The sequence below is a fragment of the Excalfactoria chinensis genome, chromosome 24 (assembly GCF_039878825.1).
Source record: "Excalfactoria chinensis isolate bCotChi1 chromosome 24, bCotChi1.hap2, whole genome shotgun sequence".
Taxonomy (NCBI): Eukaryota; Metazoa; Chordata; class Aves; order Galliformes; family Phasianidae; genus Excalfactoria; species Excalfactoria chinensis.
The window spans coordinates 1,194,281-1,208,790 of NC_092848.1; the positions used below are offsets into that span (position 1 = coordinate 1,194,281).

At 46.1% G+C, this 14,510-nt stretch overlaps 1 protein-coding gene across 2 annotated transcripts in view; it reads right to left on the reverse strand.

The window, feature by feature from the left end:
• The window catches only part of SKAP1 (src kinase associated phosphoprotein 1), a 113,227-nt gene that overhangs the window by 89,893 nt on the left and 8,824 nt on the right, over positions 1 to 14,510 (reverse strand). For both annotated transcript variants that reach the window (XM_072356654.1, XM_072356653.1), the window contains exon 3: positions 9,247 to 9,272. In XM_072356654.1, the coding sequence (XP_072212755.1) occupies positions 9,247 to 9,272 (26 nt within the window). The remainder of the gene's footprint in view (positions 1 to 9,246; positions 9,273 to 14,510) is intronic.

Consider the following 14,510-nt stretch of genomic DNA (forward strand, 5'->3'; position numbering starts at 1 on the left):
GGGTCAAGGCAGCGTATTTCTACTGCAACGGCACCTATGTTGTGTATGTAAAGAGTTGGAAGGCTCACAAGGAGGAGGTTGGAAGTCTGAGCTCTGGCAGTTTGGCCCCAAAGCCTGTTCCATTCAATGCTCTTGCACTCAGCATCCATCTGTAAAAAGGAGACCATAGAACCCCACGGCCTTCTTCTCTAGAAAGAGGATCCCTATATTGTTTTATATTGTTTCTGACACTGGGCTTTATGCAGAAAGCACTCGGTTACAATAGGAAAAGATGTTAACATAAAACTTCAATGCAAGCAGAGCACACGTGGGCTGCATGGAGGAGAAAAGACTGCTTGGCTCAAAGAAAGCAAAAAAAAAAAAGCCATCTTTCAACCTTTTTTGCCTTTTTTTCTTTCTCCCCTTCCTGAATACACACAGCCCAGACTGCTGATAACGGAGGTAAAGACAGCTGGCTCCTCATTCAGCACACAACAAACAGCACCAAAGGTGGGTTTGCAGCTGATGTTAATTGCGTTCAAACAGGACGAATCTAAGTTCCAAACAAGGTTTATCTTAGCAAACACAGAAACCGTGCCCCGTGGTTTGAATCAAGCACTGATGAAAGGGTAACGAAGAGCTGCAATGGGAGGTTCTCTTCCTCCCACCACCAAGAAGTGCATTGAGGAAGCAGCACTCTTTCCAGCTCTGTGTTTATTTGCTTCCAGCAGCCAGCCCAGCTGCTTTTGGAAAGTGCATCATTCAACATCTGCATTACCAACCTCTTCTCATGCCAAGAAGAAAGCTGCAGGTCCCCCAACCCAGAAGGAATTGCAGGCTGCAATTCCTGCTGCACCATCAACCCAAAGTGGAAGTCATTCTGCAGTGATCTTCCATCCTTGCATTCGAATGAGCAGCCTTCCTATGTGCCACGCTGCAGTGTTGTGGGCTTGATTATTTGCAGCATTGCAAGACAGCTTCTGTGAGCCCATTCAGCCTTAATCCCTCAAAAGAACCAATGCAAACTGCCAGGCTTCTCAAGCCAGCACCAAGGTAACAGGTGTTCCCCCATAACGAGATACAGGTGCAGCATTATTGCGATAATGAGCAAACTGTTTATGGTTTCTGAATAGCAGGAGGCAGCGCTGCACGGTGCAGCCATCTCACTGGGGAGGAGCAGCTCATGCATTGAAGTGTGGCTGCAGCACATTGCATGGAACAAGGACCCGGGCAGCAAAGTTACTTGCAAGAACAAGTCACTGCCTTTAGTAGCTATTGCATGCAAGAGCCAAGCCACAGGTCTCTGCTTTTTGGCAGAGCATTTCCCAGATGTGAAACAACATAGAGGAGGCCTTGTCACCACTGATAGCATCTGCTCTTCCTTGCAGCAGGTTCACTTTCTGCATACAGGAGTGCACACTGGGCTTCCACACATTGCATTAACCCACTCAAGAATGCAGAGGTTGCAGAATATACAGACAAGGCCGTGCCAGGCCCAGCAGGGCTCCAGACCATGAGCTACTGCAACAACAAAGGCATTCTGTTTGGTTTAGCATTAGGAATATTTTTAAACTGCTTTAGAGCTGCAACACCAAAGATCAACAAATGCTCTGCAGGCAGCGAGTTACAAAGGAAAGGAACGAGGGTTTGTTTTACAAACTTCTGTGCTTTCATCTCCCTTTTCCATTAAGTTTATGGAGCAGCAACAGCTAGTTGAGTCCAAGCAGAAAGAAAAGAACCAACAACTTGTCAGGGGCCAAGCTATTGTTTTGAATGGAGGAAAAAAACTCATTAGCTTTTAATGAAAACGTGGGGAATAAAAACCAAATAGCACAGAACTTCGGCAAATAATTACCCTGCACCTGACGCAGAGCTGCTCTATCTTCCTACTCAGGTCCTCAGCAACACCCCCCAACTCATCGTGCTTTGGAGCATGAACAACTGCAAGACTGACTCCAAGGGGGAAAGAGTGAGAAGCTCCTTGGGCTTATGTCTTATCTTGGGGTCCCCTGGCACTGCTTGGCTACCCCTGAGTGTGCTCAGTGCCTTTTCTTGCGCTGTGATTGTCGTGGCATGGGGAAGATAGGAAAGGTGGGGAAGGGAGGAAAGCCATCTTTCAGCTGCCTGATGTTCTCTGTAGCAACAGCTTCTTGCACAGCAGCAGAAAGAGAGGCTTGAAGGCACTGTGTGTAATTAACACAGATCCACTGCTTCATGTGGATGGGCAAACTGCAGAAGGGCAGATCGTGTCCTGCAGGGTTGGGGTACCAGGCATCCCCACTAGTGGGCACTGAGCAGGGCATGGTGACCCCACACATAGCAGGGGGGTTGAAACTGGATGGTCCTCATGGTCCTTTTCAACCCAGACCATTCGATGATTCTTTAAGCTGTACTTTGTCCTTCATATATGTTCAAGCAGTGAATGAAAGCATCGTGACAGACAGAAAGAAAAAGGACTCCAATAGGCAAAAGGGGCATCATAGAAAGGGGAGCATCTCCAGGAGCTTGTTAAGGGAACTGCAATTAAACTCACTTGGCACGCAGCAAAGGCCTTCAGGTACCCAGAGTTTCATTAAGCATCTTTTTAGAGCACGAGAGAAATCAATACAGAGCGGGTTCCATTTCCACTTTATGATCAGGCATTTCGTGCCAAAACGGAAGTAAAAATCCCCAACTCCACTTGAATATTCAAGGAAACAAAAGTTCCTGCTTTAAAGTAACGACTCTTCAGCATCACCCTACAAAATAAAGGCCTCTGATCCAACTCCCACCTCGACATTGTTAATATCTCCATGTTTTCAGGGACTCGTTTAGCAGGGAAGCGTTTCCCAATGCTGTATTATCAATACGATGGTTTCATATCCCTGACTACAATCAGTGCTGAAATTACAGAGGATCACATGGAAACACATCAACAGCGATGCACCCACACAGTAAGTACTGCTCACACGCAGATCTATTACAGTTTAGCTTTTGCAGTGTAGTTAAAGCTCTGTCAACGTTGCTATTATAAATTACGCACCTTTTAAAACACATTTATGTGCCAGGAAACGTATGAGGTTTGCTATTTTTTTTCTTTTGAATGCCTTCAAGGCTTCATCAGCTCCTAAGCACCCATATGGATTTGTGTGATTTGTCCCTGTGATTAATACACCAACAGCTGAGGGGTTTTGGTGAGCACTGAGTTTCTGCACTGGGATCCTAAGTTCCTTTTAGTAACACTGTGGACGTCTGAGTGTTCAACAGGACCTATTGCCCACTGAGATGCACACACACATCCTTCCTTCTTTCCCCCCCTTCTCCCCATCCATCCCAACAACAGCAGTCGTCACAAACCACAAAGGAAAGAACCCTTATCGACAGATCTCAAAGTGTTTATCCCACTTCAGATATGTTTTCTTAGGGGGGGGATATAAACTGTGTGCAGGAAAAACTCCCTGTTTACACTGCATTTTGTGAGCGGGACAGGTTGACTTCATTGCAATAGGGTCAAAAGCAAAGTGTGGGACCTCCATTCAACCAGGAGGAACCCGATTTATCCTTGTTTGCCAAACGTTGACCCAAACGGGTCTTGGCCAGCTGACCCATGAATCCAACCCCAAGGCTAATTTCGCACACTCGATATCCACTTTTATTTCTTCTTGTTACTAATTGCACGTAGTAAAGAAAATTAATGGACCACTAAAACTGCCACTTGCGGTCAAAACCAAGGAAGAAGAGGAAGGAGGAAGAGGAAGGCGCTCTCGACCTGATCTCTCCCTGCAGGCTGCGCTCGCAGCTCGGCCTGCAGTAACGCGGCGTGGCCAGCAGGGGGGGCTGCAGCGCGCAGCATCGCGCGGGGTGAGCAAACCCGGCCGTGCAGCTGCAAGGTCCTTAAAGGGAGATAAACGGCAGTTTTGCAGCTGGGGAGCAAAACCTGCTCTTATCAAAGCCCTACAAAGAGCCTGAGCCTTTTATTGTGCCGAAACCTGTGTAAGTTTTGTAACTCAGCTCTGAGAGAACAAGCCTGAAGAAGGCTGGAAAGCTCAGGAATCATTGAGTTAAACTATTTTCTCTCCCCGTTATGTAGCAAAGAAGCCTCATGATGATATGATAGAGAAGATAACCAGGATGTCATTGAGTCACATGCAAATACTAAAAGCTCTCCCGCCACTGATTATGGATCTACTTCTATAATAACCCCTATAAACACCTACTCTCATACCAAAAACACCCCCTGCACATGATATTCAAGCAGCCTGCAACTTGCAAGCCTTGCCTAGAAGAACACTTCAGCAGGGCTGCCCTGTGAGAGCACAAAGCTCTTGCTTAAGAAACTTAAGCTTGTGGTAAACTCGAAGGCTCACAAAACCCCCCAAGCCCAGGGAGATGCAAAAGCTGCTGAGCTCACACTGCAACTTGGCCATTACTCCTCATTTTCTGTATCCCAGCCAGCCCCTCTTCAGCTGAGCTCTCCTCTCTGCTTTTCCCTTCCCCTCCTATTCTCAACGTGCATTTGCTCTCTCCCTCCCCCTCTGACTTCCTCCCTCCGGCTCCTCTCTTACAGCCCTTGGCACCCTTTCAGTAAAGGCACTGTATATTCCACCTCTTAAGTGGGCAGCAGCTACACAGAACAGCTGCTGACAGGGGAAGCACAGCACATCTCAGCCTGGTTAGGAACGAGCCTGAAACCCGGAGCAGCAGCAGATTCCCACGGGATGTAAACAAGTAAACAAGATTTAGTCTTTCTTTTATGACCTGGTAACACACCAGCAAAATATAAAGCCCATCCAACGTGAGCAAAACCAGCTAAAAGCTCCCTACAATGTCTGGACACGAGTAAATTAGTGCTTGTGAGGCTCTTTGAAGAGGCAAAGCTGTCATTTAAAGAATACGGGGATGCTGAGGAACAGGAAGATCACAAAGCTGCACTTGGGTTCATCTCCTGAGTTAGCAGCTCTGGTAAGGATGCAGCAAAACAGCAGCTGAGAAGCTGGGCCTTGCACTTGTGCACTGCAATAACTCACAGAGCAGCTCTGCAAACACAGTTTGGTGTCTAAAAAGGTGCCTCGATGGTAGCAGGGAGGAGTAGCTCTGAGTAATGCCTGTTGCAGCTTCTGGAGGGTCAGCCTGTGTTTGCAAACAGGGAAGAAGTGGAATAAACCCATGAGGGAGCTGGAGTTTAGCAAACATATTCCAATGGCAAGACACAAGGAGGCTGTCTTGCCCGTATCTGCAGCAATTTTGACTGTTGAGAAGATCTAAGTATGAACAGAGAGTGCAAAGACAAGAGCTGGGAGCACACAGTGGGGTGATGGGCAATCCAAGGACTGGGGGAGATGCTCGTTAGGCATTTGTGATAGGGCAGAGGGTGATTTTACAGTTGTCCTTCAGGATGGAGTCTCACTAAAGGGCAGAATTACCGCTCTATAAAGCAATGCAGCACTGAAAACATGATAGGGAAGGGAAAGTGCCTCAAAACACAAAAAGCAGAGGTACCAAAGCTACGCATCTCTTGGCTTTTTCTACCCACGGACATCAATAGGAGCACCTATGTGCCCAAGTTTGCTCCTAAAGTCATTGCTCGCCTCCAGAATCTGTGCATAAGATAACAGCATCATTTATAAGCCCATATAAAAGCAACACCATGCAGCTGCTCAGAGTCTATAGGACTATGAAATGATAGACTTGGATGCTAGAAGCACTCTCTTTATTAAGACTAGTTTGCCCAGGTTATAATGCCCATAGAGAGGAGAACCGCACGCTTGGAGCTGCAGGAAGCAAAGCTCAGTTGCTGACAAAGGGAGCTGTCAGAAGTGTTGATGTTAAAGCTTTTCTTTTTTTTAACTCCAAGAACATGTGCCTTTGTGTATATTCTATTTGCCATTAATTAACTCTGTCCCACACAGCACCCAAACACATCCAGGACTTCAGAAGGGCGTTCAAACCCAAGTTTTTGTGTTTTCTTTTCGTCTCTCCCGTGTTATGACATCTCGAGGATTGGAGCTGGCACTCGTGTTTATAAAGCAGGGGAATTCCACGCATGGTGATAGGATGGATATTTTAACAATATGGTACAAATATTGTCAATTTGCTATTTTTTCCCCTTGCCTTTTCCAACACATCATCAATCTAGAGCAGGGTTTCTGTGCTTGAACCCTGCTTACCACTGAGCTGGAGACTCTTGGCATGGATGCAAAGAGGCTTTTTTATAAATAAAACTTAGGAAAATCACCATGCACTCCATTAATTCAGGAACACTCCGCCTCAGCTTCAAAGGGGGATCTCTACAGTAAAGATGGTGTTTTTGCTGCTTTAATGATTTGCTACTTGTACTTGTCATAACTACACGAACCAAGTATGCAATAGCAGGGAGCAGCGGTTCCGTCTCCCATCCAGCTCTGCTTCAGTTTGATTCAATATGTTTGAGGTTGCCTAGAGGAAAGCTACTTCATAAATCTGATACTGAAGGCCATTGTCAAATGCCAGTTAACGAAAGGAAACTGCATGCGTGCCTCGGCTATGCTTATCTCATGCACTGCTGTGGCATCCAGCCCTTCTATCAGCTAGCGACCCATGAAGCACTGTGCATCTGAGCCAAGGCAAGTAAGGCCAACAGAGGTAAAACAATACATACTCCATCTAAACATATATATATATATACACACCATGAGAGTAGGGACCTAGGGCTTTCCACAGTTACTTAAGCCTGTTGCAAAACATGAAGGCTCCTGGTTTTTAAGGCACAGCAGCAATTCAATGCTGAGCTCCATTCCAGCAAAGCCAAACTTCAGCCCCGCTGCAGAGCTCTCTTATTTAGCCGCAAGAACCTCTTTCCTAACCCTTCTTTCTGCAGTGCTCCCCACCTCTCGTCAATGAACCATCTCCTCTTGCCTGTAGTTTTCCCCTCCCTCCATGAATCCCAATGCATTGCAGTACCCCAGAATGGCCTGGTGCTGCTCCCTCACACCGCTCCTTTCTGCTCAAAGCTGATGCAGAACGTTTCCCCTGCACTCAGTTCTGAGTTGAGAAGCACAGAAAGCAACCTGAGGGAGAAGCAAAGCAGATCCAGGCCCTGGGTGGACTTTTTTGGCCAGCTTTCCTTGGTTCTCATTCCACAAAGAGGAGGTTGCTGCACATAAAATATATAAGGGGCATAAAATGCTTCACAAATGCAGTCAACCCTCCTCCAAAAGAAAATGAGTCACTCTCATGCTCTGTTCAAAAAGCACCAAAGGAACAAGGCACCAATATCTTGCACCTCCATACTGCAGTCAGCAGTATCCCTGGGTACACTGCACTCCGTTCAGCTCCATCTTTCTGCAACTGGATTGCTCTACCCAAACCATGCTCAATACTATTGCTTCTTCTGCTTGCTGGGAGATATCAAGTGTGATTCTATTAATTCTGGCCAATACCAGAACCCAACATGGTGGGAAAGCTGCAACCATTGAGGTTTTGGTCTTAAGATGAGCATCCCAAACCTTCTAAGCATCAGCCCTTCCTTCCCGCCCGCCCCCATCGACCTGTTATCTTTGTTACCTGCTTTGCCTTTAAAAGGCACAAGCCCTACACTCAGTCTCCAGTCCACACACCAAGTCCCATCACCACCTCTCCTCCTCCCACAGCTTCATTCCCTGCAGCCAAGGCAACATTCCCAGCCCACGTCTTGCTCTATTTTCAGTGCATTTCTTCAGGATAGCTTTGGATCTCCAAAATGGCATTGGGATGAGTTCAAGTTTGCTACGCCACCTCAAGACCCAACTGCTCGCACAGCATAACTGCAGCCCTGCTGTGGGCTGCACGCTTCATTTACAAATCAACTCTACACAGTTCCACCAACCAACCCTCCATACATTATTTAGGCTTCCAGCTCCGTAAAGGAACGTGATATTTCAAACAGAACAAAAGCAGATCCCTCCCCTCCACCTTCCGAATTGAACTTTCAGAATTAAGAAAGAAAAAAAAACAACCCACACGACTAATTTTCAGCCCTTTTATGTGTTCTAATCCTCACTTTTTTTTCCCCCCCCTCCTTTAATTTTGAGCACAGCTGTCTGTTGTACTTTCTCAAATGATGCCAGATGCTGGGTTCATCAACCGAACGCACGAAAACAATGGTTTGAAAGCAATTAGAAGCACCGAGGCTGCGCTGAGGCTCATATTAAAATGTGATAACACTGTTCTAAAGGGAATTGCAACGCTGCTGCATTTCTGACATTTCTGTGTTGCCAGACAGGCAGGATGTGCTGGAAGTGGGCCCTGATCAAGGAGGTAACGTACTGGAATTTATTCCTGGAGTAAATGAAGGATTAACCGATTCAGAATGCTCACAGGGGTTTTTATTACAGCCCCCAGCTCCCATCTCATTTGAACGCTGGCAGATCCTTGTTTGTGCTCACCTACTGCACTCGTTGCTTGCAGTAAGCCCACTAAACCACATGCCTTTGCCATAGCCTGGCTGTACCTTAATGTCCCCAATTGGGAATCACAGCTCAACTATGCCAATCCCATACAGAATCAAAAGGAACTCCAGGTCAGCCCTGAGGACATACATATCCATTAGCTGCCCTGGATGTGCAGAAGTACTCATTGACACCACTGGCAACCTGCAGGTACCCTGCAAAGCTTAAAACATTGCCCACATTACTGCAGAAACAGAGATCAAAGTGGGGAGCAGGATCTCCCAGCTTGATGACAGACATAACAAGGGATGCTCGTGGTCCTGAGGAATTTACAGCCTGGCTGTTTGGCTGCACCTGGAGGTTGACTCAACATCAAGTTCAGGTTAACATGGGAGCAGTAAGATTGGAAGCAGCATGCTGAAGGATACCCTACAACGTTTGCCACCAAGTCAATGGCCAAGGAATATGCTGTCCTTTCTGAACCTCAAGACTGCATTGGAGTTGAGTAGGAGCATTTCCTGGGCTTGTCCAAGATATTCATATCCCATAGAGTGGTTGGGTTGGAAGCGACCATAACCCCACACCATGGGCAGGGCAACCTTCCATTGGATCCATCACTCAAAGCTCCATCCATTTACTCACTCTTGAGAAGAAAAACTGACTTCTACACGAAAGGAATACCAACTCTGGCTCCTGCCATAGCCCTTACCACAGCCTTGCACCTCTCCATCCCCAAGAGCTGCCCCACACACAGCTCCAAGTTCATTTTAAGCTCTTCTCCTCATTGACTCCGCAAAGAAATCAGCACACAACCAGCCCTCCCCTGCTTCCCAACCCCCTAACAGTGAGAATCCCCCCCTCCTTCCCACCAGCTTGTACTCACCTCGGGGCAGAAACTCCAAGTGGTACCTACAAGACAAAAAACACATAAATAAATGAAAGAAACTATAGCATAAGCACACATGATTTTTTGCAATGACTTTTGTTTTTTCCAGCCTGATGAATAAGTGACAGATGGGAGAATCACACCAGACACACTGCTATGAATCCAGTGAATGGTCTAAACGTATTCTGTGCAAGAAACAAACAGAGGTAACAAGTCCTAATGATGCCAGCTGGCCTCAGGGCATCCCCTGCTACCTAAGGAACCCCTTTTGCTAACCAGATCCCCTCTCCTTTGCAAGAGCTTCAAAGGCTCTCAACTTTCTCCTCTTACTGCAGGTCTATTTCTCAATGCAGAGAGGTTTACGTGGCCATTGCCTTCACAGCCTTGACTGCAAAGAGCTGCTTTCAGGGATGCAATCTGTCCTGCAGCTCTTCTGAGAGCAGGTCACGTTAGGAACTCAACAACATGCTTGAACATACTGAGATGGCTTTGACCAGCCTTTGCATCTCTGTGTCTTCCAGTTTCGTTCCCATTTTCCTCCCACCCCAGCTCTCTGCTCTTTGGCCACCTCCATCTAGCAGAGGCACCATCCTCATTTAGGAGCATAGGAAGATCACTGACCCAGAACTGCAAGACAAATATGAAAACTCAACAGGATGCACATCACCAAATCCATGCTTCCCAATTCTCCTGCACTAATATCTCAAAGCCTGGAGTGACGTGCAGCAGCATCTCCTGCCCAGCAAGGAGCTCACACAAAGCATTTCTAGTTCAGAAGGCCGGGACAAACATCCACCATAGGGATGGCCATGATGGAAAGAAATCCTCCATGATTTCTCTCTCACAACACATTTGAGCACGACTTTGGCTATAGCATGAATCATTTTAATATGGAAACAACATAGGCATAGCTTGGAAACTGATCAAGGAGTTGGGAGAAACCACAAAGTGACCCATTCACAAGCAAAATGCATAACAAAGGGTTGGTCTATAGGCATCAGTGGCAAGAATCCAGTCTGTAAAAATCCAATCAATTTGTTTACTCATTAAAAGCTTTCATGAAGAAAATGATTTAATACAAACATTCAAGCTACTGACACAGATTAATTAGAAAACAACAACAGAATTCTGATTAAGGGCATAATATTTATTTGTCTCGTTTTCTTTGGACAAGAAGGAAAAGAAAACACGTGCAGCCAAGGGATTCTTCTGGGAGAATGGGCTCCTATGGTGATAAATAACAGCTAAATACATTGGAAGAAGCCATACCAGCAGCTAGAAAGGGCTGCAGATATCCCTTGCTCTTGACAGCAGTCCCCTATTAATACCAACTCTTTCCTATGCATCCTATGGCAGCTGCACCTCCTCTTTCCATCCCAGAACACACTTAAGGTCAGAGGAACAGTCAGAGCAGCCCCATGCCTTTATCCCCCTGCTCTACAACATGCAGAGCCCCAAAGTCCTCATCCTTCCTCCTCACCCCAACCTCATCCATCCCCAAACCTGAACAGACACTGATCCCAAGACAAGGACAGAGAAATCACTTCTCGTTTGGTGAACTTTTGTCTCCTGTGCTTGAGAGACCGTCCTAATCTCCCCCTGAACATGTTTTAGTGATAACATTTACTGCACTAGGACCAAAATGATTTTCTGTCACTTCTCATTCCAGTTCAATAAAAGTATAAGAGCTTTGTTTCTAACCTCTGTCATTTTTAATACAGTAAAATGGTTTAAAAAAATGTTAAATTGAGTTCCATTTCCTACCGGACCAGCAAGCCCACGTTAGTTTCACTCTGATCAAATCAAAGACTGGGGGGGGGACAAAAATATACCCAAAAAAGATGCATTGCTTTTGGTTATTTATTTTACTGAGGCATAAGGAAACGGTCAAAATTCTTATCTCATCGGATCAGGATGAGTCTTTCATCTCCTGCTTTGATCATTTTCACTCTGGAAATGCTGAAGCAGAGAATGAAAGAGTTTGAAGATTCAATCTGGAGCGGGGAGAAGATGTTCTTATGGGAGATGAAAGTGAGGATTGAATTCCTTCACCTGCCACATGAAGACCTGGAGCCTGCAGGGCACCCACTGAGGGTGGCACAGCATTTCCAGTTTGCTCACTGAAGTTACTTAAATACAAGCTTTCTTCCCCCCAGACCTTCTGTGTATATTGAAGGTTGCATCAGAGGGAAGGATGAGCTTTGGTAGGTGCTGTTTCCACTCCCTTTCTCCATCTAACAGCTACAAGAGGAATCCCCTAAGAAGGGCAGCACTCAAAGCATAGCAAATAGCACAGAAAAGACAAAGGTCTGGGCTACCTCAGACCTTGAAGAAATGGAGAGGGAAGGAACACCTCCTGCCATATGATTAACCTCCAGCAAAACCAACTCAAAGGAAACCCATGGAGAATTTCGATGCGATAAGTAGAGCAGGGAGCTAACCCAAAGATATCCAGTTTCCATCACAAAGCCAAAGAATGAACACTGTGCTGCCAGGACTTGAACAAAAGCCATCCTACAAGCATTTCCCCCCACATAGTTTGCAGTGAACCACCCACCTCTCTCACCTCATCAGGGCATATTTTGGGGCCAGACAGGAATTGGTTCCATTGGAAACACGAAGCGTTGCTCATGCAAGCAAACATGAGTATGAGTAAGTGTCACTTGTCTGGAAGGGTTTATGTGCTTTGCCCATGAAAAACATGCACATCCCAGCCCTAATTCATCAGTCTCGGAGCAGCTGTGTCTCCAATGGGCCCCAATCAAACTTGCAACTCAACTGTATAAACAGACCTCAAAGGGGGAACGGTCACAAGGAAAAGAAAGTGGTTTTGTCACATTGCAAAGGGAAATCGAGTCACAGAGTTAGCCAGAATGCCTCCTTCCCAAGGAGAACCTGCTGGCCAAAAAGAGCAACACCTTCCACTGCCTCCCATAGAGGTAAGGCTTCACAGAAGCTCACAGGGTGAGCTGGCTGACCAATGTACACCCCCTTTGCCACATCCCATTGCTGATGGATTCAAAGCAGACCCATTTGGGGTTGGAAGCAAAATGGCTTACGGTCTGTATTACGCCAGGGGTCAAACTTGATGGATATAATGGTCTCCTTGCAGCTTTAGCATCTATAGAGCCTAAACCCCACTTTCCTCTCAGGCTCCATTTCAGCAGGAACCATGCAATGAAGTCAGGTTTCAATCAAATTTCCGGCATTTTCTTGTCCAATTAAGAACACTCACATCACCACAGCTGTTAAATTAGATATACCAAGACAGTCTAATTTGTTTGGTGCTTTTTAAATGTTTGCAAGAAAAGAAAAGAAAAAAAAAAAGCAAATGAAAAAAGTAATCAATGCTGCACGAGATTTCAAGCACAGGAAAATAAAGAGGGTTGGGGAGCTCACCATTAGCACAGCCTTGTTACAAACCAGTTCAAATGCATTTCCTAGCTAAATGCTACAGAAGCAGATAGGCAGAGAATCTGGTTACACAGTTTCAATCATTCACAGTCCTCGGGTTTCAGATTAACAATGTATTCACCAGGAAATGGATGGTGAAATAAGGGGTAATTTTATCAGCTGATATGGAAGTGATGGGAATTAACTTGAAAGGAGCCAAAGCCAAACGGCACCAAACTGCATTAGTGGCAGAGTGAGGGGCTGCGTTCACCCCAGGTATAAAAGCAGGTAGAATGTGATAACAGCTGAATTGAATTTGTCCAACTGAATGCAAAGAATTCCTTCCTCATCTCTCTCCAAAGGAAGGAAGGGGGGGAGGAGAAATCTCCTACTGAGATTACAGAATAAATTCAACTCCACTGGACCTTAATAAGAAGTCAGTACTCCATTGGAGTGCTGGTAACAGAAGGAATGCTCACACCCAGCACTTGGCCTAATGAAGGACAACACGGTGGGACCAGCCCCAGTGTTAATGTGCTCAATTATCCGCCCTATAAGGTCATATTCTTAAGCTCTTTTCATCTTGGTGTTGCACATTATTCAGCATAATGAGCTGCAGGCAGTGAATTCACACTAATGAAGCAAAACTACCCCCAAAAATCAGTTTTTCTTTCATTTCCAATCTCCAAACTTCTACAGTAGAGTTGAAAATGAAGCAATAGATGGCAGTTAATACACTCGAGATTACTACAACAGGCCAATCACTCTGCTTTATGCAAAGTTTTGGATGCACTTCCATTTGTGAACCATTTACGGCCCCATAGCAGCACCTGATGTATAATGCAGTATTGCAGCATCAAGCTCAACCCCAGGAGCTGTGTGAAGCAGCGACAGTTCAGCTGCACTTGTAAACCAGTAAAACCAGCAGCTCAGTGATGCAACAGCACACACAAGCCACACATTGCCATGGCTTGCTGAGATTCACAGCACAACCCAAGGATCCCCACCCCACACTGGGTTTATCCTTATGCTTCCACTTGGATTTCCAAGGGCATTCATTAAGCCCTTTTCATCTCTGCTTTGGCATGGGATAGGTCTGCCTTGAGCCTCTGCTAGGAGCCAGGCTCGATGATCCTTATGGGTCCCTCCCAACTTGGGATTCTCCTTTTAGCACTACTGCAGGGGGGGGAAATACTAACAGTTTGTATCCATCAGTACAAATCGACCTTCCAAGAGGGAGTTTAAACAACTCTCTGCCTCCACAGAGATGGAGGTAGTATTTATCTCCATATCCATATGTCAATCCCATTCTCCCCATCTCACCCCCTGCCATCTTTGCTGCTCTAGAAGTGCCTAAATGCTGAGGTGAGGTCATTTAACAGCAAGATGACATCTTTTTTTGCTTGCTGCTCTTGCCAAAGGACAAGAACAGGTCTGTGATCCTGAGCAGAGCCATGTATCTGATTCGTTCCAGGTGTTGGACATCTGCTGCTCGCTCTGCAGCTGCCTTTGCTAAGACATAAGAAACAGCAGCAATCTTCCCAAGGAACAGCTTGAAACAAACCCTCAGCACCAACCGTCCTAAAACAGAAGCAACTGACAAGCTCTGGGGTTTCTGGAAGGTGAGTACAACCCCAGCATGGCACACAGCATCCTCCCACTGCCCTCCATCAAACCAAAGCTGCTTTTTCAGCAAGTTCTACCCATCACACTTTGCTTTTCCATGCAGCATCCTCAGCTGTTGGTCAAGGTGTTGATGCTGCTGTCACTGTCCTGTTGGGGATCACACCTCCAGCTTCTCTCTATGCCTCGTCTAATGGATACAGTTGGGGACAGCAATAAAGTAGAAGAGACTATTAACATCCAAA